At 58.2% G+C, this 24,476-nt stretch overlaps 1 protein-coding gene across 3 annotated transcripts in view; it reads left to right on the forward strand.

Annotated features, from left to right (window-relative positions):
* PITPNM2 (phosphatidylinositol transfer protein membrane associated 2) overlaps nt 1–24,476 on the forward strand; it is a 124,420-nt gene that overhangs the window by 87,853 nt on the left and 12,091 nt on the right. For 2 of the 3 annotated variants that reach the window (XM_069497430.1, XM_069497431.1), the window contains exons 3-11: nt 946–1,118; nt 10,477–10,691; nt 11,816–11,937; nt 14,366–14,593; nt 18,369–18,677; nt 19,330–19,425; nt 21,181–21,285; nt 21,461–21,531; nt 24,123–24,370. In XM_069497430.1, the coding sequence (XP_069353531.1) occupies nt 1,041–1,118; nt 10,477–10,691; nt 11,816–11,937; nt 14,366–14,593; nt 18,369–18,677; nt 19,330–19,425; nt 21,181–21,285; nt 21,461–21,531; nt 24,123–24,370 (1,472 nt within the window). In that variant the 5' untranslated portion in view covers nt 946–1,040. Of the gene's footprint in view, nt 1–945; nt 1,119–10,476; nt 10,692–11,815; nt 11,938–14,365; nt 14,594–18,368; nt 18,678–19,329; nt 19,426–21,180; nt 21,286–21,460; nt 21,532–21,809; nt 21,985–24,122; nt 24,371–24,476 lie in introns of those variants that run through there. The other variant, XM_069497432.1, reaches the window with a different exon arrangement.

The raw sequence follows: 24,476 nt of genomic DNA on the forward strand, positions 1-24,476 counted from the left end.
GTAATGCTTTAGCTGGGTGATGCTCAAACGCTTCGTACAGATCCGCACCCTGGGGAAGCCACTTGCCTGCCGTCTGTGGAGTGGTCTTCCTAAAATACCATTCTGATTCTGCCGTTGCCCATCCTGGAAACCTGCACTTGGCTTCATGTTCACAGCGTGTGACCTCTGGGGGCGACCAGATGGTATTTACGGCAAAGCCTCAGCCTTCTGGGGCTTGGGATATAATAGTGATTTCGTTTTCCAGATAACTGAGAATGTGCCTCCTCTGAGCACTATGTTTTTTTTTTTTTAATTTGATTGCTTTAGCTACAAATCTTCATCCATTATGTTGTGAGCTTAAATAGAAGTTCCCATGAGTGCACTGTTTGCTTGTCTTGTTTATTTACCTCCCAGACCTCGCCCAGCGTAAGGAATAGAATAGGTGCCAGTACATGTGCATTGTTGGGTGGAACTGAGACCAAACTTTAGATCACTCAGAGTCCTGTGCCAGGATGCAGTGATGCCGTCTGCACCCAGTGACACGAGCAGATGGCCCCAACCCCAAAGGGCTCAGACTGCTGATCCGTAAATGTCTTGCGTCGTTCTTCTTGGTTTCATTTGATCTGCCCTCTCTCCCGTGACCAGCCACCGTTAGGTGCTGTGTCACAGGAGTGCTGGGAGCGGGTGCTGGAGCTTGTTAGGATTGTGAGTAGAACAAGAGCCTGGTGCTCTTTCCCTGGCCCTTGCTGACAGGGGGACAATTCTTGCTTCCCTGTGACTGTTGATCACAGTTTACACACAGCCCCTCGCTTGTCCTTCTGGCAGCTCTTAGCCCACGAGGAAAGTGGAGGCCGGAGAGGCGAGGGAGCGAGTTCCAGCCTTGGGTCTGGACGGGGCCTTTCCTCTGTGCTGTCGGATCCACCAGCCTTGGCAGGAAGTGACTGTCCTGTCCTCTCTCTCTCTCAGGGGTCCTTGGTGAACTTTGTCATGGTTATTTAAGGAACCTCGCCTAGAAGTCCCAACTCACAGTTCCCCATCGACGGGAAGGCCTGGACTCCAAGATGATTATAAAGGAATATCGTATTCCTCTGCCGATGACCGTGGAGGAGTACCGCATCGCTCAGCTGTACATGATACAGGTGGGTCTCGGGCGAGGGCAGGCCAGGCCGGCCATGCAGGCCACGCAGGAGCCCATGCGTGGGTCGGGGTGGAGTTGCGGCCTTCACAGCCCAGTGCCTGCCCCGGCGTCTCCTGATACATGTCTGAGCTGCGCTGGCCTCCTGGTGCCCAGTCTCCACGCCAGCACGTGGGGACACACCGTGTTCATGCCATGAGACTGCTTCACCAGCACTGTGTCCCCAGCGCCTACAATGCTAACACTTGGGTTCAGCATCCATCATCTCCCTGGTGCAGACGCTGTCCCCGTCGGCTTGGGGCTGCCATCACCAAATACCACAGGCTGGGTTAAACCACAAGAGCTCATTTCCTCACAGTTCTGGGGGCCAGAAGTCCCAGACCAGGGTCTGGCAGATTTGGTTGCTGGTGAGGGCTCGCACATGGCCACCTTGTCCCTGTGTCCTCACGTGGCAGAGAGAGCAAGAGCTCTGGCATCTCCCTCTTCTTAGGAGGACACCAGTCCAGTCATGAGGGCCACACCCAGACCAGATGACCTCGTCACCACCCAAAGGCCCCGTCTCCAAATACCATCACATTGGGGGTTCGGGCTTTAGCATAGGGATGCAGAGGGACACAAGCAAGCATTTGACAGACAGGAGAGCAGGAGGCCCAGAGAGGTTAAGTCACTTGCCTGGGAGCACATAGCCTGTCTCCCGGCTCCCAGACCCACCCTGTCCTTACTCCCCTGGCTGCCTGCACACACAGTGTGGGACAAGCAGCTGATTGACAGAGTCACAGGTGAGTTTGAGGGTGGCAGGTTCCTGCGACCAGCCAGAGACTGCTCCCCACTCCCAGGGGACATGGCCAGGCTCACTGCTCAGTGTCTGACCAACCTGGAACACAGAATCAGGAGCTGCAGGATCCGGTTACTTCTGGCCCAGGTGCCAGGCATGACCACTGCTCCCACTCACCGGGGTCCCTGCTAAGGTCCTGGCTCTGCGGAGGTCCCTGTCCCTGCTCTCTCGCCAGCTTCCCGCCCAACCTCAGTGCCCGGCCTTTTGCCCAGCCCAGCAGCCTTCTTCCAAGTGGAGGGTCTCGGGGCCTCCCACGCTGATTACGAGCCGCTCCTGGCCTGGTGCTGGCTCCTCTGGGCATATCGGTGCCTCCGGTCCCTGCTAGCCAGGGGGCTGCCTCCCCTGCAGCTCCTTGCTGCGACTGCCTGGCAGGGTCCCTCCTTCGACCCACGTCAGGGGAGGTAGTTGTGCACTCCCAGCAGAGCCTGGGGCCACGGCTTCCTTCTGGGGAGCTGGAGGAAGCTGCCGGGGCTTGGCCAGGCCCTGCTGCATGGGAGGCTTGGCTGGGAAGAGAATAGGAGGTGAACCCAGCCTCTCTGGGGGGCTGTTTGCTGTGAGCTGCTTCAGAAGGGCCATTCAGTTCCCTCTTGAACCACTTACCCCTTAATTATTTCTAGAGAGCAGAGAGAAAGAGGCTTAAATCAGCCCCCCATCTTGGAGCACTCCGGAAATAGCTCAGCCCATTCAAGGACCAGGCTGATCTGCCAAAGCTGCCACTTGTCCTAGGGCTCCTCTACCCCGCCCAGGCCGGCAGGCAGGCAGCCCCTCGCCTCCACCTGGCCTCCTGGGGTGGGGGTCGGGGTCTGGCAGGACTGACCTCCAGCCCCTGGGAGATCCCAGAGCTTTTCTGGAGCATAGAATCACCTCTGACTCCGGGCTTCTCAAAACGCCTGCCATCCCACCCCCTCTTCCGGGGTTTCTTTTGAATGTCTATCCTTATGCCTCCAGCAAGTGTAGCTGTTAAGCGTCACCCTGTGTGATGCTCAGACCGTCCTCTGCTCTGCGCAGCCCTGGCCACGTCCATGGGGCCTTCACATGCAGTGTCTTTTGAGGAGCTCTGTTAGCTGGGGTTGTGGCGGGATGGAAACATCTCCCGTGTTGCAGAGCTCGAGCGCCAGCACTCTTGACTCTTCGTGAGATGCCCGCCAGACAAGTGTCCCCCGCACCTGGACTGAGCCTGGCTGGAGTCCTTTCTGCTCTCCTGAGCTTCCAGGGTCTTCCCTGTGCTCCTTCCAGGTGAGCAGGTGTGTGTGCACACGTCTGCTTTCCTGCTAAAATAGGAAGGTGAAACCAGCCACCTGTCACCAGGAGGGGCGTTTCTGTGACAAGGACTAGCGTGCTTGGAGGGGAGGCTGGGGAGCATGGTCACTGGGGCTCCCTGCTCAGACTGGGCTGGGTGTCAGCTTCCCTCTGGCCAGTCCTCGAGGCTGAGGGGTGGCTGGCGCGGTGACAGGCTTGGTCTGCACATCCCACGTGCTGGTGCCCTGCACCTGTGTCCTTAGTGTGTGCTGTCTCTGGTCTGAGGACTGATTGCTGTGTCTGGGGTGCTGCCGCCCTCGGCTCCTTAACCAGGGAGCCCCCCAGTTCCTGCTGGAGCCACTGACTGGGAAGTTTCCCATGTCCCAAGGCCCCTGCTGGCCAGCCACTCCCCCCCCCCCACCCCAGCTCAGCCTTGGAAGGCAGACACATGGCTCGTTATGGCCACCACAGCACCCAGTCCCAGCTCCAGCAACAAGCTCCAGGACATTCCTGGGCCTGTCGGTCACATGTCCGTGGAGGGACAAGGCTCTGGGGATGTCTACTTGGGCCAGGGCTTGGGCTATTGGCTCTCTGTAGAATTTGGAAGAAATTTAGTTGGGACTAGGGACTTTGGGCATCCTTGATCAGGTGTTTTGTTTTGCTTTTATTGAGGTGAAATTCACATAACATACTCTTAACCATTTTTAAGTGTACAACTCAGTGGCATTTAGTACATTCACACTGTTTTGCAACCGCCATCTCTGTCCAATTCCAGAACATTCCTATCACCCCAAAGAGAAAGTGCCTGGCGCTGTGCCTGGGCTGCACTCAGTGTATTCATACATGGTGTTAAAGGTTAAAAACCAAAATCACTGGCCTGGCTGGGAGAGACCCGTCCATCCCACAAGGTGCTCAGCAAACGTTTGCCACCAAGGGAGTGGACAGACATGGCCTGGCCAGGACCCTGGACAGCTCTGGGAGCTGCTGCTTTCAGGGGTTTCTTGGTCCTTGCGTCCTCCCCGCTTCACCAGCCCCTGGGGAGCCGGGCCTGTCTCTGCTGTCTCTGCTGACCCACTGCCACCGTCTGCGGGAGGCACCGTGGCGCCGCTTACAGGAGTGGTGGGCAGGGACTCGGGGACAGTGTCCTGTGTGGGCAGCGGTCAGAGCATTTGGGCAGAGCTTGCTCCTGGGTGGCATGACTGAGCCGCAGCTGTGCCAGGGGAAGCCCTGCCCCCTTGGACATCATCACTGGTGGGCAGCGAGGGGCCAGCTTGGGGAGGGCTGGCTGCCCTTGGGATGCCGGCTCCAAAATTCCTGGTGACAGTTGGGACTAGAATCCATTTATTCATTTGACCAATCTTGACAGAGCATCTGCTGTGCACAGGCACCCAAGGGTGGTTCAGGGAGCACAGGCTCAGGAACCAGGGTGGGTCCCAGGGGCTCTGCCCCCACTGCAGCCCTCGTGCCCCTGTGCAGCCTACCATACCCATCCCCAGCGAGTGATTATATCTGTCACCATCACCAGGTGACAGTGGCAGCCTGGGTGTCCAGAGCCTGAAATACAGCCCTGCGTCAATCCTCAAGCCTCATGCTCATGATACCTGCAGAGGTGGTGGTGTTTATCCCCATTTACAGAGGACAGGTTGGGGCTCAGAGATGTCAAGGAATTTGCTCAAGGATGCACAGCTGCCCTGATGAAGCCAGTCTGTCCAGAGACGTGATGGGCTGCCTTTCCACATTGCTTGGAGTGGAGCACTTTGAGCTCTCCTGGTCCAGCCCACCTGTCACCTTCTCTGAAGTCCCAGCTATGAGGACTGGGGCAGAAATGCCCTCCACCCAGTCTGGCTCTAAAGCCTGTGCTGCCCCTGCACAGCCCTGCCTGCCCACCAAATGCTCACATGTACACATGTAGCACGAGGTCACCTTGTGGGTGGCAAGGCCAGGGGTGCTGTGGTTAGCCTAAGGAGTCACCTTGGAGAAAGTGCTGATGGACTGGGTGCAGTGGCTCACGCCTGTAATCCTAGCACTCTGGGGAGACCAAGGCGGGAGTATCACTTGAGGTCAGGAGTTCAAGACCAGCCTGAGCAAGAGCAAGACCCCATCTCTACTAAAAATAGAAAAAATTAGTTGGGTGTGGTAGCTCACGCCTGTAGCCCCAGCTACTTTGGAGGTTGGGGCAGGAGGATCGCCTGAGCACAGGAGTTTGAGGTTGCTGTGAGCTAGGCTGATGCCACAGCACTCTACTCAGGGCAACGGAGTGAGACTCTGTCTCAAAAAAAAAACAAAAAGAAAGTGCTGATGACCAAGGGCACACGTGGCCAAAGGCTGGGTGGGAGGCAGTGAGGGGCCCATCTGTTGTGCAGGTGGGGGGTGTCAGGGTGCTGCCCCTGTTTTTCCAGCAGGCTGAAGCTACTCACAGGGGGCCATCGTGGGCACTCACCCAGCTGGTGACTAGTGTCCCCCCAAAATCCACACCCACCCGCAACCTCTGACTGTGACCTTATTTGGAAATAGGGTCTTTGAAGATATAATTGTTACGGATCTTAAGATGGGATCATCCTGGCTTTAGGGTGGGCCCTGGACTGAATGACTGTTGTCCCTATAAGAAGAGGGGACATCAGAGACACAGGGAAGATGAGGCAGAGGTTTGAGTGGCTTCCACACACCGCCAGGAAGGCCAGGAGCCACCAGAAGCCAGAAGGGGCAGGAAGGATCCTCCTAGATCCTCCAGGGGTGGGGAAGTTGCTGGGTGGGCCAGCTGGTCAGCTGGAGTGGGTGGGGCTTATGCAAGGCAGTGCCCCAGTGCCCCAGGGAGGCCACGTGGATGGGCCCTCTTGGCCCCTCTGCCCTGCTCACCTTCTCACCACCCTCCTGGTGGCCGAGTGTGTTACTTCTTGGTGCCACATAACAAAGAGCCACAGGGTAGCTTGAAACAGCAGAACTATCTACCAATGCTCTCATGGTTCTGGAGGCCGGAGCTGGAAGTCCCGTGTCCACAGGGCTGCGCTCCCTCCAGAGGCTCTCAGGGAACGACCTTCCTTGTCTCTTCCCACTTCTGCTGGCTCCAGGCCCTCCTTGGCTCGTGGCCTCATTATGTCTGTAGAGACCCTATTTCCAAATAAGATCACATCCCAAGATTCTGGGGGGGGGACATTTCAACCCCTTACACCAGGGCTGGGGCAGATAAGTAGCCCCATCTCCACTTAGAGTTTGCAAACAGACCACAGAGATGTGACGTGCCCAGGATGGGAGGGAGTCGTTGGTCACAAGAGTTGGGACTGGAATCCATTTATTTGTTCAGTAGATATTTACCGAGCACCGACCTTGGGCTGAGGTGTCATCCCTGGAGCAGCTTGGTGCCATGGGCCTAGCAGGCCCTGGAATCAAACAGGTCAGAGTTCAAGTTTAGTAACTGCAACCTTGGACAAGTTACAACCTCTCTAAGCCGCAATCTTCTCGCCTGCGAATTGGGGGTGACAGTAGTATTGCACCTCTCCCACGGGGGTGCTGCAGCCACTACAGGAGAACATACCTGCAAAGCACTCAGCACAACCACGAGTAGACGAAGCTGCTGGAAGAGGCAGGAGCTCAGACAGTGTCCAGGAAGTAGCAGCTGTTGGCACCACGAACGTGGCCCGCGTTCCAGGAGCTCCCTGAAGGAGGACGGACGGCGCGGGCCTGCCCCAGCCTCATCTGTGGCCTCACTCGGGGCCTCGTGTTTGGTTTTTTCCCTGAAGGAGACTCAGTGGCCCTGGGCCGTGGAGACTCAGCACATCTTTGTGCCCTAGAGAGGGCCGTGCCCCAGGGTGACGCAGGGCTGTGTATGCACATGCGTCCGTGTGCACGGCTGTGTGCACGCACTGCCGTTCAGGAAGCGGACCGAAGATGGCCTTGGCCATGCCGTCATGTCACCATGGAAACCAGTGCTGGGCTTAAAGTCACCAGCTCCTCAAACATGAGGTTTTCTGCATCAGCAGAAAACTGAGCTTTTGGAGACTGGAAAGGGCATTTGCGGCAGAGAGACACTTAGAGGTGACCCAGGTGTCATCTCTGTCACACAGTGCCACTGAGGCCCCTTCCTGCTTGCCATGTTTGATCTCTCTTAAACCTTAGTGAATGCAAGAGGCAGGATTGGTTTCTGTTTGTTTGTTTTATCACAGCTTTATGGAGATAAAAAGTCACATACCACACGGCTCACCCACTTAAAGTGTACAGTCCAGTGGTTTTTAGTGTATTCACAGTCGTGCAACTATCACCACGGTCTTAATTCCGGAGTGTTTTCATCGCCTCAAAAGAGACCTGCGCCCCTTAGCAGTCACTCCTTCTGCCCCCCACGCACCCCGGGACACCACTAATCTACTTCCTGTCTCTATGGATTTGCCTATTCTGGACTTTTCACATAGATGGAGTCAAACAATATGTGAGTTTTTGTGTCTGGCATCTTCGATTACTGTGTTTTCAAAGTTTACCCATGTTGTAAATGTATCAGTCCTTATTCTTTGCTGTGGCTGGGTAACATTCCGTGGTATGGATGGACCACGTTTATCCCTTCACCTGTTGATGGACGTTTGAGTCGTTTCCACCTGTTGGCTCTTGTGAGTAATACCGCAGTGAACGTCGGTGGACACCTTTTTGTGTGGACACCTTTTTGTGTGGACACCTGGTGTGAGGTGGTGGTGCTGAAGTCCTCTGAAGGTTTAGTGTCCGCGGATCTGTTTGAGTCCCCACTTTCAGTTCTTTTGGGTACATACCCAGAAGTGGAATTGTTGGTCATATGGTAATTCTATGTTTAACTTTTTGAGAAACTGCCAAACTTTCCCCACAGTTTTACATTCCCACCATTTTACATTCCCGCCAGCAGTGCCAAGGGTTGCAATTCCTCCACGTCCTCACCGACACTGATGATTTCCCTTTTTTTTTTTTTTTTTTAAATAATAGCCATGTTAATGGGTGTGAGGCATTTTCCTAATGACTAGTGATGTGGAACATCTTTTCATGTGCTTATTGCCATTTGTATATCTCCTTTGGAGAAATGGCTGTTCAAATCCTTTGCTTCTTTTTCTTTTTCTTTCTTTCTTTTTTTCTGGGGAGGTGGGGAGGCAGTGTCTTGCTATGTTGCCCAGGCTCATTGCAGCCTCAGACTCCTGGCCTGGGCTCAGGCGGCCTCCTGCCTTAGCCTCCCATGCTGATTTTTCAGTTGGGTTGTTTGTTTTATTGTTGAGTTGTGGGAGTTTTTGTTTGTTGTTTTGTTTTTTTGCTTTTTGTTTTTTGAGACAAGGTCTCACTCTGTTGCCTGGGCTAGAATGCAGTGGCATCATCATAGCTCACTGTAGCCTCAGACTCTTGGGCTCAAGGGATCCTCCTGCCTCAGCCTCCTGGGTAGCTGGGACAACAGGTGTGTACCACCACATCTGGCTAATTTTTCTATTTTTTGTAGAGTCCAGATCTCACTCTTGCTCAGGCTGGTCTCGAACTCCTGACCTCAAGTGATCCTCCCACCTTGGCCTCCCAGAGTGCTAGGATTATAGGTGTGAGCCATCATGCCCAGCCAAGTTGTAGGAGTTCTTTATATATTCTTGATATAAGTCCCTTATCATTTATATGATCTGCAAATATTTTTTGCTATTTAGTAGGTTGTCTTTTCACTCTCTCAATAATGTCCTTTGATACATTAAAGTTTTTAATTTTGATGAAGTCCAGTTTATCTATTTTTTTCTTTTGTTGCTTGTGCTCTTGGTGTCATATTTAAGAAACATTGCTAAATCCAAGGTGTTGTTTGCCCCTGTTTTCTTCTAAGTTAGCTTTATAGTTTTAGTTCTTACGTTTAGGTCTTTGATTCATTTTGAGTTTATTTTTTTATATGGTGTGAAGCAGGGTCCAAATTTATTCTTTTGCATGTGGCTATCCAATTATCCTAACACCATTTGTTAAAGACTATTCTTTCCCCATTGGATGGTTTTAGCACCCCAAAATTCATTGAGGCTGGGCGCAGTGGCTCACATCTGTAATCCTAGCACTCTGGGAGGCCGAGGTGGGAGGATTACTTGAGCTCAGGAGTTTGAGACCAGCCTGAGCAAGAATGAGACCCTGTCTCTACTAAAAATAGAAAAATTATTTGGGTATGGTGGTGGACACCGGTAGTCCCAGCTACTCAGGAGGATCACTGGAGCCGAGGAGTTTGGGGCTACAGTGAGCTGTGATGATGCCACTGCACTCCAGCCTAGGCAACAGACTGAGATCCTGTCTCAAAAAAAAAAAAAAAAAATTACCATAGATACATGGTTTATTTTTAGACTCTCTGTTGTATTCCACTGATTTTTCTGTCCGTCCTATGCCAGTGTTACACTGTTACGATCACTGTAGCTTTATAGTAAGTTTTGATATAGGGAAGTGTGAATCCTCCAAATTAGTTTTGTTTTTAAAATTGTTTTGGCTATTCAGGAGTCCCTTACAATTCCATTCGAATTTTAGGATCAGCCTTTCCATTTCCATAAAAAATACAAAAAGGGCTGCTTGCATTTTGATAGAGATTGCATTGGATCCATAGGTTGCTTTGGGCAGTATTGCCATCTTAACAATATTACGTCTTCCAATCCATGAACATGGGATAGCTTTCCGTTTATTTAGGTCTTTAATTTCAGCAACGTCTTAAGTTTTCAGTGCACAAGTCTTTCACCTCCTTGGTTAAATTTATTCCTACATGTTTTATTGTTTCAGATGCTATTGTAAGTGGAATTGACTTAATTTCCTTTTTGCATTGTTCACTTTCATGTGTTGTTTTGTATCCTGCAACTTTGCTGAATTCATTTATTAGATCTAATAGATTTGAGCGAGATTCTTTAGGGTTTTCTGTGTCTAAGATTATGTCATCAGCAAATTGTTTTACTTCTTCCTTTCCAGTTTGGTTACCTCTCGCTATTTCTTTTTCCCGCCTAATTGCTCTGGCTACAACTTCCAGTACAATGCTGAATAGAAAGTGGGCATCCTTGTCTTGTTCCTGATCTTGAGAGCACTTTCAATCCTGGGGCAGATGGGAGTCAGAATGGGGGATTTGCATGTGCAGTGCTAGGGCCGAGAGAGAGAATCCATGGCCCCCTCGGCCTCCTGCCTGAAGCCCGGGGCACATAGAGCCTGAATCTAGATGTGGGGTCCTGAAATGACACAGGAAGCCAGCCTTGTCCAAAGCCCATCCTCCCGCTCCACACCCCTTGGCTCAGTTTCCTGAGCCCCTTCCCTTTTGCAGAGTGCTCTAGTCCCACACACATCACAGGTGCTTTTGTCCCCACAGAAGAAGAGCCGCAACGAGACATATGGCGAAGGCAGTGGCGTGGAGATCCTGGAGAACCGGCCGTACACGGATGGCCCCGGCGGCTCCGGGCAGTACACGCACAAGGTGTACCACGTGGGCATGCACATCCCCGGCTGGTTCCGCTCCATCCTGCCCAAGGCGGCCCTGCGGGTGGTGGAGGAGTCCTGGAACGCCTACCCCTACACCCGAACCAGGTGCGCCCCCTCTGCCTCTGCCCTCCACCACCTCGTGCTATCTGGCAAGAAGCAGTCTTGTGCATGGATCCAGGGGCTGGGACCTCCAGACAGGCTCAATACCCCACATGCCCAAGAAGCCCAGGCTCTCTCCCAGACAGGTGCTCTGAAGGTCACCCAGGGCAGGCACAGGCAGGACAGGGAAGAGTACACCCCTGGATGCCTCCAGACTACCCAGGGGTGAAGGCTGTGAAGACATGGGTCAGACGTGGGGGCGTTGGAGATCCTTTGCTGTCTAGAAAGGTGCAGGGAATATGAACTCACTTTAGGTTCCCCTGAGAAGGCCAGGACATCCAGCCTGCTGGGAAGAAGCTGAGGGTAGACTAGATGGCCCAGAGGTTCCCTGCAACTCTAAAACCCTCAGCTGCTGCTACAGCATGTGCTACATCCCACGCTGAGCAGGGCTTTCCTTGGGGTCACCTCGTAGGGGGTTCTTCCCTCTATGCCCCGCAGTGTGCAGCTCAGCACTGCTGGGTTGCATAGATGAGGGGCTGCTCCCCGCCAGCCACCCGCTTGCTGAGCAGATGCGTCCCCACAGGTCTGCCAGGGTTCCCTTCCTTCCCCACAGGTCTTCTAGGGTTCCCTTCCTTTCCCACGTCGGTGAGCACCCGCTTGGAGCTGGCTGGAGGGTCCACGGAGCTTCTTCCTCCCAGGGGCACTTTCCCCCATAAGCTCATCTCCAGCCCAGAGGGGGGCTGTGCCCTGGCACCACAGCTGGCCCCCTGGGGAGCAGGGGTGGCCTGTCCCACAGAGCACTGGCCCCAGATTCCGCCCGCTTGACAGTACACCGCGTAGCTGTGCCTCCATCCCCACCATGCCGTGGACGCCTCCAGGCAGCTCTGGGGCTTCCCACACGCTGTGTCCCTCTCCCCCAAACCCTTCCCTCTCCCGCCCTGGCCTTGGCTGTTCTTGGGACAAAGTGGTGGCCCAGAAGGTGGGCCGGGCAGATGAGTCTTTGCTACCCCTCACCCCTCCTCTTCCCACTCTCCCAGCTCCACTCCTCCCTTGTGGGCCCAACAGGCCTCGCCGGCCGCCCCGTGGCCCCTCCACGCGCGGTCCTGATGGGTGCTTTCCCTCCCCCACAGGTTCACCTGCCCTTTTGTGGAGAAATTCTCCATCGACATTGAAACCTTTTATAAAACTGATGCCGGAGAAAACCCCAACGTGTTCACCCTCTCGCCCGTGGAAAAGAACCAGCTGACAATCGGTAACCAGGAAGGGCAGGCGCCCCACGGGGCTCTCTTCTGGGTTCCCACCCGCAGGCCCCTCTCGGTCCTGTCCCTGGTCCCCAGCCTGGCGGACTCCAGACCTGGCCCCGTCCCGGGCAGGCAGGGCAGGTCCAAACGTGCACGGGGAGGCAGAGTAGGCCCCTTGGCCCCTTCTGACGCGCACGCCAAGTCCAAGTGCCTTTGCCTCCTGGAGCCCCTGCCCTCCATCCTTTCGGAGTGTCCCCACTCCCAAGCAGTGCACGCGTGTGCTGGGGCAGAGGCCGTTTCGGGCCAACAGCTGAGTGTGAGTGCTCAGGGCCAGCGGGGGCCACAGCCCACGACGGGGCCTGTGTCCTCTTGATGTTGGGTGCCTCCACTCCACCCCTCCAGACGACGATGCCACGCAGGAAATGGGCCCCGTTGTTAAACCTTCATTTTTTTTAAGAGAGGCCAGAGATGAGGATTTCCACGTGAAATCTCCCAATTCCTACATGTTGGCAACCAATTAAAAAAGCTTTGTAAATAAACGTATGCTGGTCAAACGAAACACATCCATGGGAAACACATCCTGGCACCTCCGGGTGCCAGGCCCAGGTCGCCGAGGAGGCGTCTCGGGGGCTCGGCTGGGTCAGGCGGCAGGTGCCCGCACCCCACCTCCAGCGGTGTCTTCTGGCCCCTCTGGGGTTTGGGAGCCTCCTTAGTGGCCTAGGGCTGCCGTGTGACAAAGCACCATAACACAGGCAGCTTGAGCAACAGGAAGTTACCTGTGGCAGCTCTGGGAGCCAGAAGTCTGCGTTAAGGCATCGGCGGGCTGGTTTCCCCGAGGGCCGTGAGGGAGAATCTGCTCCAGGTCTCTCTCCTGCCGTCTGGGGGCTGCTGGCCGTCCTCCGTGTCCCTTGGCTTGCATGGTGGTCACACAGTCGTCTCCCTCTGTGTGTCTGTCTGCCCCTGGGGCTCCTTTTTCTACAAGGGCACCTGTCCTACTGGATTAGGGCCCACCTTCACGGCCTCATTTACCTTGATTACCTCTTTAAGGACCCTGTCTCCAAATAAGGTCACATTCGTGCTAAGTTTAGGACTTCAGCACAGTAATTTGTAGGAATGGGGGTGGGGGGGAGGTTGGACAAATTTTGCCCAGAACAGGAAGAAAGGACCAACCATGAGCCGGGCCCTCTGGTAGCTGTGTCTGTCCATTCTGGTCTAGGGCTCCCCCAGAGGCCAGCTGCCATGGGTCTTAAGTCCCCATGACATTGCTCACTCATGGTGCAGCCCTGCCCTTGGCGGCCTTCGCCTGCCCGTGTGGCTGGGTGTGTGGGCTGCTCCAGGGAGAAAGTTCGTCATTCCCCACATGCGGCTGCCCTCGGACTTGCTCCTGACCTCACTGGTCTGGTGCCAATGTCTGTGTCTGCAGCCCAGAGACGGTGGGGGCCGGTGCGTTGGGGAAACCGAGGTGGCCGGCAGCGGGTCGGGCAGACCCACCCAGAAGGGCACTGTGAGCCACAGACCCTTTCCTGGGGTTCTTTCCCACCGTGTGTGGACCCGGCCCCGTCCTGCACACGCGTGCCCCAGGAGCGAGCACAGCGCAACGGCCTTGCCTTTGGGGAGGAGATGCCCCTGTGGAGGGAAGGCCTGTGACAGGAGGCAGCACAGCCCACGTCCTGCCCAGAGTGACCACCCCCTCCCCTTGTCACTCCCACCAGGTCCCACCAGCCCCCAAGCCTGTTTTCTCCAACCCCAGCTCTGCAGCATCCACCCCTGTGCGGGGGCCCCACCCCCCTGCCTGGCCCCTGCAGACATCTCACCCGGGTCTTCTCTGTCCAGGAGGGTTTCCTAACAGCCTGCCCCTCTCCCTCCGGGCTTCAGACCTGTACGGAGGTCCACTTGGCCCGTGGGACGCTGCACGCATGGCTTGGAGAGCAATGGCCGGCGGGTGCAGCGCAGCCCCACTGCCTCCAAGACAGCTGCCGCCCTTCCCCCCATACAGACTCCCTGATGTCCCCCAAGTCCCCCCACCTCTTGGTCAAGTGCCAGAGCTGCAGGGACACCCTCAGCCTCTCAGTTCCACTCTTCCAGGAGGCTCTTCCTGGCATCCTCTCTAGCCCCACCTCCCCATGCTCTCCGTGGAGACGCATCTCCCCGGTGTGTCCTCCGCCCATCCCCATCTACCTGCTGTGCCACGGCGTGGGGCGCACTCGGAACATGGGTGTTGCTGAAATGACTCGAAAAGGCAGCGAGGACAGGTGCAGGCCCTGCCATTGGGGAACTCGAGGTCAGAGCTGGCCAGGGCACAGTCCTCAGCCCCCATAGTGCTCCCAGCCCGGCGGGGCCCTGAGCCCCGTGACGATGTGGGGGTGGAGGGACACAGGGAGGAGCCGGGTGGGGCGAGAGGTCGGGGCAGAAGTGGCCACTCGTAGGGTCTCCCCGCAGACTTCATCGACATTGTCAAAGACCCTGTGCCCCCCAGCGAGTATAAGACAGAAGAGGACCCCAAGCTGTTCCAGTCGGCCAAGACCCAGCGGGGGCCCCTGCCCGACAACTGGATCGAGGAGTACAAGAAGCAGGTCCTACCCATCATGTGCGCCTACAAGCTGTGCAAGGTGGAGTTCCGCTACTGGGGCATGCAGTCCAAGATCGAGAGGTTCATCCACGACACCGGTGAGCACGCACCTCGCCCAGCGGGCGGTGGCCGGGGCCGCCTGGGCCTCCCTGTCTGTCTCCTCCTCTCCCTGCTTGTCTGCCTGGGATTCTTTGTTTCCACTTTGTTCCTGAAAGGTGACACCAAAGCCCACATCAACTTCCCCTGGTGTATCTTGCCCACTACGAACGCTCGCTGAGCACCAGCAATGTGTGTCGTCTGCCCCCAGACAGTCCTGACGTGGTTTGTGTTTGATAAGGTGTAGGCTGCACCCCACTGGGGCCACTGGCCCTTGGGGACAGCTTCCCTGCCACCTGCCTGGCCCCTGTTTCCTCTGCCGGAGGAGGCCCAGCCCCCAGGCCTGGGGCCACAGCTCTGTCTCCGCCGCTGGGCTGGCAGCTTGGGGGACAGGGTGTCCCAGACATTGCAGTGTCCTTCACACCCATGTGGGCCTGGCCCAGAGCAGGTGTCCAGGCAGCAGGTGGACAAACAGATGGCCTGGGGCCCACTGAGTGGTGGCCAGCCTCCCCCGTCACCTGGAGCCTTCAGCCCCTGCCCATGCTGAGGTCGTGGCATCAGCTCCATGGGCCCGTTCCAGCCCCTGGGGCCCTTGACCCAAGATCAACACCCCAGCCAGACGCCTGGTGACACCATGAGCAAAAGTGGCTTATTTTTGACATGAACAGGTCTCACTGTCGTCAGTACACTCCACACTTGTCACGTTGGCTCACGATGACCTTGTGGGTGGCCTTGTCACCCCATAGATGGGGAGGAAGCAGGGACCCCACACTGGGACACAGGCAGACCTACCTGAACACAAGTCTCCTGTGCTTCCCTCGGGGGTCTCGTTAGCGTGTGCAGCGTCAGTGCTGGCCAACCCGAAGGAGGGTCATCGCGCACCTCGAAGGGTTGGGGTCCGGGGTGGCGGATGTTCCACTTTGAGAGGCAGAGACTTGATGTGGACTTGGCCTTGAGGGGGTGTGATGGCGTCGCCAGCTCCGTCCCCAGGGCGGGACTCCCAGACACATCATCCACCACCCCTTTTCTAGATGGGCTACTGCGATGTCCCTCAGCAGCTGGGGAGGTGGCAGGGAGAGAAGGGAGACATGGCATCCGCGGGCGGAGATGCATCCCGCAGTCTGTCTCTCTCACCCCAGGGAGCTTGGACTGGCCCAAACTGGCCTCCCCAGCGCCGAGGTCCCAGGCAGGAGGAGGGCAGTGTCCCAGACAGAGACAGCCCCGGCGTGAGTCAGGCCTGCCTGCCCACCATAGCTGTGCCACTCCTGGTCGCGCCCCCTCTTCTGGGACGAGAATGACAGTTCTTGCCTCCCAGGGGATGGGAGGACAAGAGGAGTGTGTGGGAGGCCCCCGGGCTGCCCCAGGGATCCGAACACGTCAGCCCTGGTGACCTGTCCCACCCTCTCTTCAAGGCTCCTCTGGGGTCAGCCCAGCACGGGACCCCCAGCAGATGTGCTAAGGGTGGGGCTCGGGCTCGGTGGGTCCCCTCGGCCTCCCCAGCGCCACGCTGCAGCTGGGACCCTGGCTAGACTGTAAGACTCCCCAGCCCCCTGCAAGTCAGTTCTCCCCTCAGGAGGGTGGGTTGTGGGGCTGCTGTCACCTCCTGTCCTGACTGCCACATGGTGGCTCCGCCATCTCAGCCTCTGTGAGCCTCGCTTCCCTCGTCTGTAGAATGGGTGTGATAGCCCCGTCCTGTAGGGCGTGGTGGGATGAGATCATGCCACACACAACCAAGGAAGGGACATGGCACATAGTTGAGGCTCAGTGACAGCTGTGAACACAGCTGTGATATTATCACAGGAACAGTTGCTGGACTCACGAGGGCTGGGTCGGGCTTCCTCCGGTGGCCTTGGAGAGGCAACTCTTAGGGGCTGGGACAGGTCCTCGCTGTCCCCATTACTGCCGGGCCCCAGATGTGCTGTTGTATCCAGCCGTTCCAGCCCCCCAGGAGAAGGCCTTTCCCACATGGGTGAGAGCATGTCCCCTCCTGGCAGCCCTGAGAGTGTGGGGAGCCTGAGGCCACCCCCTAGGGCTGGGGCAGGGGACACAGGCAGGCCTGGCTGAAGGAGGGCTCCATCCCACAGCTGGGCTGTGCACGGGCTCTGGGAGGGAAGGCACCAGTTGCAGAGCGGGAGGCCTGAGCAAAGCTGCAGTGGAAATAGGGTGAGAGGGAGGACGGCCCCCAGGAGAGCAGCCCCGGAACGCGACATGGCTCGACCACTCGGAAAGCTGCTCCGCGTCCTCTAGGGAAGGGGGAGACATGTGCCCTGAGAGCCAGCACCTGTGCCTCCCGGCTCTGTCCCCGAGAGAAACTCTCATGCACATTCTGGAATGTTCAGAGCAGCAGGTTTAGAAAGGCTGGAAAATCTATGCAAATGAGCCAAGGCCCATTGGCAGGAAAGGGAACACATGAAATGTGGCATTTCAACACGTACATAGCACACGGCAGCAAACCTGAAGAAATGGAGACCCCCACACATACATCCCTGGGTAAACTCCGCCCCAAAGAAGCAAGTGGCAGAAAAATACAGCGCGACACATACATGACGATTTCAACAGCAGGCAGACCAGCCGATGCCTCGCGCAGAAAACCCATCCATGCGCTAAAGCCAGAAAGCAAAGCCAGTGACACAAAATTCAGCGCAGACTCTCACGGGGACGGGCGTGTGGAGAGCTCTGTGTCACTGGTAGTGCCTGTCCTTTCTCGGGGCGGTGTGGACATGGATGTTTTATTTATTTTTAATGACTTTTTAAGCTGCTTTATCGAGGTGTAGTTTTGCATACAACAAAGTCCCCCGTTGGGAGAGCAGTTTGGTGAGACTCTGCAGTACTCCCAGCCGTGCTCCGAGCTCCAGAGCGTTTCGTCACCCCAGAGGGTCTCTTGTTTCCGCTCGAGATCACCCCCACTCCCAGCCCGGCCCAAGCCAACCCCAGTCTGCTTTCTGTGTCTGTATTTCTTTTATTATTCTTTTTTTTTTTTTTTTTTTTTTTTTTGAGACAGAGTCTCGCTTTGTTGCCCAGGCTAGAGTGAGTGCCATGGCGTCAGCCTAGCTCACAGCAACCTCAAACTCCTGGGCTTAAGCGATGCTACTGCCTCAGCCTCCCGAGTAGCTGGGACTACAGGCATGTGCCACCATGCCCGGCTGATTTTTTCTATATATATTTTAGTTGGCCAGATAATTTCTTTATATTTTTAGTAGAGACGGGGGTCTCGCTCTTGCTTAGGCTGGTCTCGAACTCCTGACCTCGAGTGATCCACCCGCCTCGGCCTCCCAGAGTGCTAGGATTACAGGCATGAGCCACCGCGCCCGGCCTCTTTTATTATTCTTTATACCTTAAAAAGTATATTATTTTACGTTATTTGACATCTTAATTTATATGTATAATATATTCTTACATATCTCACGTATAATATATTCTATTAATACTAAAAGCAATTAAAAAAAAAAAAAACAATCTGCTTTGAACTTGATTTTTGAACTTGATTTCCCTTTGGTGGGAAATTCAGCAGGAAAACTGGACCAGACGGGAGACAGGAGGCTCTCAGGACGCCTTCCTCCACCTCCCCCGGGCAGCAATCCCTCCTCCGAGGGAGCTGCGGCTTCTGACCGGGCACTTTGCTTCGGGAGGCCCCTCACCCTAACGGCAGAGCCACTGTGAGCGTGCGAGGCCATCTGCGAGCCAGTCCCCTGGTCTTACAGATGGGGAAACTGAGGCACAGACAGGCAGTGATTCGCACCTGGCCTGACCCCTCCCTCCGTCTCCCCCGGGGTGCAGGCCTGCGGAGGGTGATGGTGCGGGCCCACCGGCAGGCCTGGTGCTGGCAGGACGAGTGGTATGGGCTGAGCATGGAGCACATCCGGGAGCTGGAGAAGGAGGTGCAGCTCATGCTGTCCCGCAAGATGGCCCAGTTCAACGAGGAGGACGAGGGGGCCGCCGAGCTCGCCAAGGACAAGGCCGCCCAGGACCAGGCCTCCAGGGAGCCCCCCGAGCCCAGCAGCAGCAACGGGGAGCCCCTGGTGGGGCGGGGCCTGAAGAAGCAGTGGTCCACGTCCTCGAAGTCGTCAAGGTCATCCAAGCGGGGAGGTGAGCTCCAGCCCCTCCCGGGCCCTGCCCTGGGGGCCCTGCCCTCGAGGCGGCACCCACCCCCCCCACTGCTAGATCACTGTGCCTCCAAAAACAGCCTCTTTCTTGTGGCCGTGGTGGCGCCAAGCCCGCAGGGAGTCGGGGCCCTTCTCCTCCTGACTGTGCCAGGCTAGTCCTTGCCTCGCAGTGAGGCCTGGACCCCCCAGCAGGCTCCCAAGGGAAGACAGGCTGCCACCCTGAGAGCCAGGGGACGCAGGTCGGGGTGGGCTTCCCCAGTACTGCAGAGGGGCCTCAGCCCCCGAGAGGGAGCCTGCAAGGCTTCAGGTCCTGAGAAAAAACCGAGCAGGGTGTCCGGGTGGAGCCAGGGGCCCCCGGGCGTGTCCGATCGCACATCCTGGGCTCGTGCCCCACACACTCCTGCCCCTGTGTGCCCCTGGGACACGCCTGCTGGTGGGAGGGGAACCGTTTCGAATGGTCCAGGAGCTGCCACCGAGATGCGCCCAGGCCTCTCCACTCCTTATTACTCTCCTCCTCCCCTTCCAAACCCTCCCGGCTCTGGTGGCAGCCTCTGAAGATGCCCTGTGCCGGCTTGGGGCAGCCCGTGGGCTCCTCCCTGCAGGCCGGGCGCTCAGTCCGGAGTTTTGCCTTCCAGCCAGCCCCTCCCGCCACAGCATCTCCGAGTGGAGGATGCAGAGCATCGCCAGGGACTCGGACGAGAGCTCTGACGACGAGTTCTTCGATGCGCACGGTAGGCGGGCAGCGCCCTGCAGTGAGGTGGGGCGGGGGGTGCACCCATGTGGGAACTGCCTGTTACTGTCCTGTGCCCCTTCCCTGCACCTCACTGTCCCCGGTGGTGGTGTGGTGTGGGGGGGGGGCACACACAATGAGAGGACGTCACCAGGAAGCCGGCTCCCTTGAGCTGGGGTCTCCAGCCCCCCCAGCCTGATAATAGGATGTGCCGTGGGCCTGGCAGGGGGACATTGCTCTCTGGAAACCCCCAGAAAAGGACATGTCACCAGACTGGGGTTTTGTTCCATACGTGAATTTATTTTTGTAAGAAATATAACTTACTATAATTTTCTAACTTTTTGTATATTCCTTATTTTTTTCTTGATTAAATTAATACCATATCTAACATGGACGCTTTAGAAAGTACAATAAGCAGGAAATATCTGAAGTGCCCTTTTCCCCACTGGTCCCCAGATAGGCACGATGAGCACACAGCAGGCCACCTCGGCTGTGCTGGGGAGACGCAGCACAGGCACTCGCTCGCCCGGCTTCCGGCTATTACTCCCGGGGCGGGGGGAGGGGTGGTCAGAGGGCCATGGGCATGCACCAGGGGCAGGTCCCTCTGCAGGCTGGTGGCTGAGCTGGCCCCAGAGTTCACGCTGCAGGGCAGAGGCTCAGATCGGGATGGGGACACCCACAGGCACCCAGCAGGGCACAGGCAGGGTCAGATCTCGTGCCCAAGCCTGGAGGGGCAGGAGAGCCACGTCGGGACGGAGTCTCGCTCAACAGGCCGACTGGCCCTAATGGGAAAGAACTCAGGGAGTCAGTGTCCGGGCAGAGGGAGGTGCCTGGGTTGGCCCTGGGCTGGGGGCCGGAACAGGGGCAGGAGGATCCTGCCCGGGGGTCTCGCCGACGGTGGGGAAGAGGCGTCTCGGCATCGCACCCGTCCCGGCTGGCTCTTTGTCCCTGACGAGAGGAAAGTACACACATAGATGAGGCTGCACAGGAGGAGGAACGGCGAAGCAGGAGGTGCCAGAGCAGCTGCGCCCGGGGCCCATCCTGAGACCGGAGGAGGGTCCGAGTGAGCCGGAGCCCAGACAGCGACCTCGGACCCCGTGGTCCCGGGCAGTTCTCAGAAAAGCAGAAGCAAGGGTCGCGGTGTCCACAGCAGATCTCGCACCAGCTGTGCTTTGCGGGTGTCAGCGCGGTCAGGAACGTCGGCTGACAAGCAGGCAGACAAAAGTGGTCTGTCCATGCCGTGGGCTGAGACCCAGCCGTGGAAAGGGACGGAGCCCTGACGCGCCACAGTGGGGACAGACCTCGAGACACCGCGAGCGGACGGAGCCAGCCACAAAGGCCACACAGCGCACGATTTCGCTTCTAGGAAATGTCCAGAATAGGCAAATCCACAGACACGGAGCGTGGACTGACGAGGGTGGCCGAGCCGGGAAGGAGGACTGACTGCCTGTGGGCCCGGGGTTTCCATTTGGGGTGGTGAGAACGTTCTGGAATTAGATGGTGGTGACGCTTGCTCAGCTTTGTGAATTGTGAATATACTAAGTGCCAGTTTTAAAATGGTTTAAATGGTGAATTTTGTTATGTGAATGTGACCACAGTTTTTTAAAAAAGTGATCAGAAAGCAGCCCAGGGGGCGTGGCCGTGCTGCCTCCCGTTGAGGAACGGCGGGGGCGGAGCGAGTGTGTGTGGAGGGCACCTGGGGTTCCCAGCCTCCCTTAGTCCCCTGTGCTACTGAAGTCCCCTCTCTCCCCTCCAGAGGACCTGTCCGACCAGGAGGAAATGTTCCCCAAAGACATCACCAAGTGGAGCTCCAATGACCTCATGGACAAAATCGAGAGCCCAGAGCCAGAGGACGCACAGGGTACCGGCTCTGGGGGGCTGCGGGGCCTGCAGGGGGGCTGAGCCCCTGCTTTCTGACCCAGCCCCTGCACAGTGCTGCGCGTCCGGGGGTCACAGCGATGGTTACAAGTTCCGTCCGGCTGGCCCCGCTGGGCTGCCCGGTGGCCCTGGGCTCATGCACGGCTTCTGTGTTGCAGATGGCCTGTACCGCCAGAGCGCCCCTGAGTTCAGGGTGGCCTCCAGCGTGGAGCAGCTGAACATCATCGAGGTGGGTGCCCGGCTGCTGGTGGGACAGGATCAGGGCACAGAGGAGCAGGCCTGGGGCTGCGGAGGTGGCCTCTGTACCCGCCTCCACGCCTGGCCTGGGCGTCGGTGGGGAAAGGCCTGGGCCTCCTTTACTTTTTGTCCTGCTGGGAGGGTGCCCACCACCCCCTGTCTCTCTCCGTACGATGTCCCTGAGAACCAGGGACTGCAGACAGCCCCCGAGGAAGACCTTGACCAAGCTCCACCCATGGGAAAGTAAAATGAGAAACTTGTAAATTCCAGATCAAAACTAAGATCTTCACCTTGTGCCCAGCCTGTCTGCTGTCCCTGAAGACAAAAAGGCAGAAGGGGAGGAAGCGAAAGTCGTCTAGGCAGAAGTGATGTGGCCGTGGCCAGCACAGTGGCCTCGTGGGGGGCAGGCGGGGCTCAGTGTCCCAATAAAGCTGCCTTGGTAGAGCGCCTGTGTCCGCTTCGGGGGTTCTTTGCCAGAGCTCGCGCCCCCTCCTCTTCCTGCGGGCGGTCAGAGCTGTCTGCAGGGGCGGGAGCCTGGCCAAACCAAGCCGTCCCTCGGGTCACCCGCTGCTCTGGCCTCAGGCTGCCCAAGGTGGAGACAGCACCTTCTTTCTGGGGAACTGGGCCCCCCTGGGGGGCCTGGGGGGGCGCATCCACACCCCCACCCCTCCTGGGGGTTTCTGCTCTGAGGTGTGAGGTTGACGTGGGCTTTTCTAGAAAGGGTAACGGTTGGAGGGGAGTTGATTTCCAATTGCTGCTTAGTGGCCAGATAAAGCAAATGGAGCCCCCTCCCCTCTTACAGCGCACACAGCTCTGACAGCCCCCCAGGGCAGGGGCGGGGGGCTGTGCTCTAGATCTGCCTCGGGATGTGTGTTTGGACCCCAGTGCATTCTGGGGCGCCGCCATCCAAAGCCAGATCCTTTTGCTGCAACAGCCCCCAAACCGGAGCCCCCTCTCCCGGCCTTACGGAGACACTGACCAGGGGACGCCTTGGCTCTCCAGAGCCGGCCCCCAGCCCCACCAGGGTCCCCAGCGGGGTGAGTTTCTGTCGCAGACTGAATTGAGGGACCCTGCGGCAGCCCCCGAGCAGTCCCCAGTGCTGGCACAGCCAGACAGGCGCACACAGGACTCTCTGAGCTCAGCCCCCGCTGCCCAGCCCTGCCCGTCCGTCCTTGGGGACTAAGTCCTGCCGTCAGACGCTTCCTCCACCAGCCCCTCGCCTTGCGGGGCTGGAAGAGCCCTTGCCAGACGAGCCCAATGGGCCAATGGCTGTTCCATCCTGGCCTGGGGGCAGCTGGTGGCCCCACTCTGCCCGGGGCTGTGAGCTGGTTCCCACCCAGGCTGACCAGCAGCAGGCAGTCCCTGTATGGGGACAGGTGTCAGTCCTGCCCTCGCCCCAGTGAGGGAGGAAGAAGGTGGCCCTTCCCAGGGTGAGGGCAGCCCAGCCTTCCTCCTGAGGCCCAGCACCACGCAGCAGGCAGCCCCCCTCGCTCACCCGGAGCCCACCCTGCCTGGTGGCTCCCGGCCAGCCCGGCCTGGCCCTTTGAACTTGTTGGTCCAGCCCCCGAGAGGCCCACCGCCCCCATCCCCTGCGTCGGCACCTAGGTCCTGCAGCTGCTCCCTCCTCCTGCCGTCTGGTGGCCCCGTTCAGGGCCGGCTGTCTCCACCACAGGCCCTCGATGGCTTTGGCCCCTTGGTCTGTCTCCCCAGGTCCTTGGGGACAGGACCCTCCCCTCAGCTCCTTCCCCACTGCCCACCCCCCACCAGACATAACATGGGCGCAGCAAGTACATGCCAGTGGCCCCTCTTGTGCCCCAGTGCCCCACCAGAAATTCGGGGTGAGGACAGGGCCACAGGCTGGGTTGGCAGGAGAGCCCTGAGCTGTGGCAGGGGGTTGGGGTTCCATCCCATTGGCACTGACACGCAGTGTGATGTTAGACCAGACCCTTGGCCAGGAACAGCTCCGCACGCTGTGCACAGGTGCGCAGGTCGAAGGTCTCATTTTGACCTCACAAGCAGGCCCGGCCAGGAGGAAGGAATGGCAGGGCCTGGGGCCCAGAGTGGGGAGGCCCCGTGCAGAGGGAGGGAGAGCTCGGAGCTGCCCCAGCGGGGCCAGGGTTGCTGCCCACCCAGGCTATGGTTGCCCTGACCCAAGCCATTATTCAGTGATCCCTGTGACTTTGAGCCAGTGGTGGCTTCATCTGCTCAGGCCAAGACAGACACAGAGGGCAGGAAGCCCCCGAGGCCGGGACCAGCTGAGCCTCTCTGCCTCCCCTTCAAGCTGGGAGCCCGGAAAGCCCCTGCCTGGGCTCCCTCCCATGTGCCCTGAGCATGCTGGCAGTCGGGGCTGCGGGGGACAGGGGAGTCCCCACCTCCCTGGCCCCTCCCCAGGCTCCGGTCCCTGCATCCCGCAGGGGTCCGAGGGAAGGGCTTGAGGCAGGCGAACACCAGGTCCTGGAGCCGAGTAGTGGCAGTGGGGGTCTCAGAGGGAGCCCTGGGTGAGACCAGCCTCCTGCCAGGGTGATGGGGCCTTATCCAGGAGCCGAGTCCCAGGGAGTTGACGCCCGTCCCCTGCCCGTGCAGGACGAGGTCAGCCAGCCGCTGGCCGCGCCGCCCTCCAAGATCCACGTGCTGCTGCTGGTTTTGCACGGAGGCACCATCCTGGACACGGGCGCCGGGGACCCCAGCTCCAAGCAGGGCGATGCCAACACCATCGCCAGCGTGTTCGACACGGTCATGCGCGTGCACTACCCGAGCACCCTGGGCCACCTCGCCATCCGCCTGGTGCCCTGCCCACCCGTCTGCTCAGACGCCTTCGCCCTGGTCTCCAAGTGAGTGGCGTCTGCACACTGGTGCCCACCCTCGCCCGCCGCCCCTTGCCGATCCTGGGGGCAGGTGGGGAGGGTGGCACAGCGCTGCCCCGTCCCACGCCTGAGC

Source organism: Eulemur rufifrons, chromosome 21 (genome assembly GCF_041146395.1).
Source record: "Eulemur rufifrons isolate Redbay chromosome 21, OSU_ERuf_1, whole genome shotgun sequence".
Lineage (NCBI taxonomy): Eukaryota > Metazoa > Chordata > Mammalia > Primates > Lemuridae > Eulemur > Eulemur rufifrons.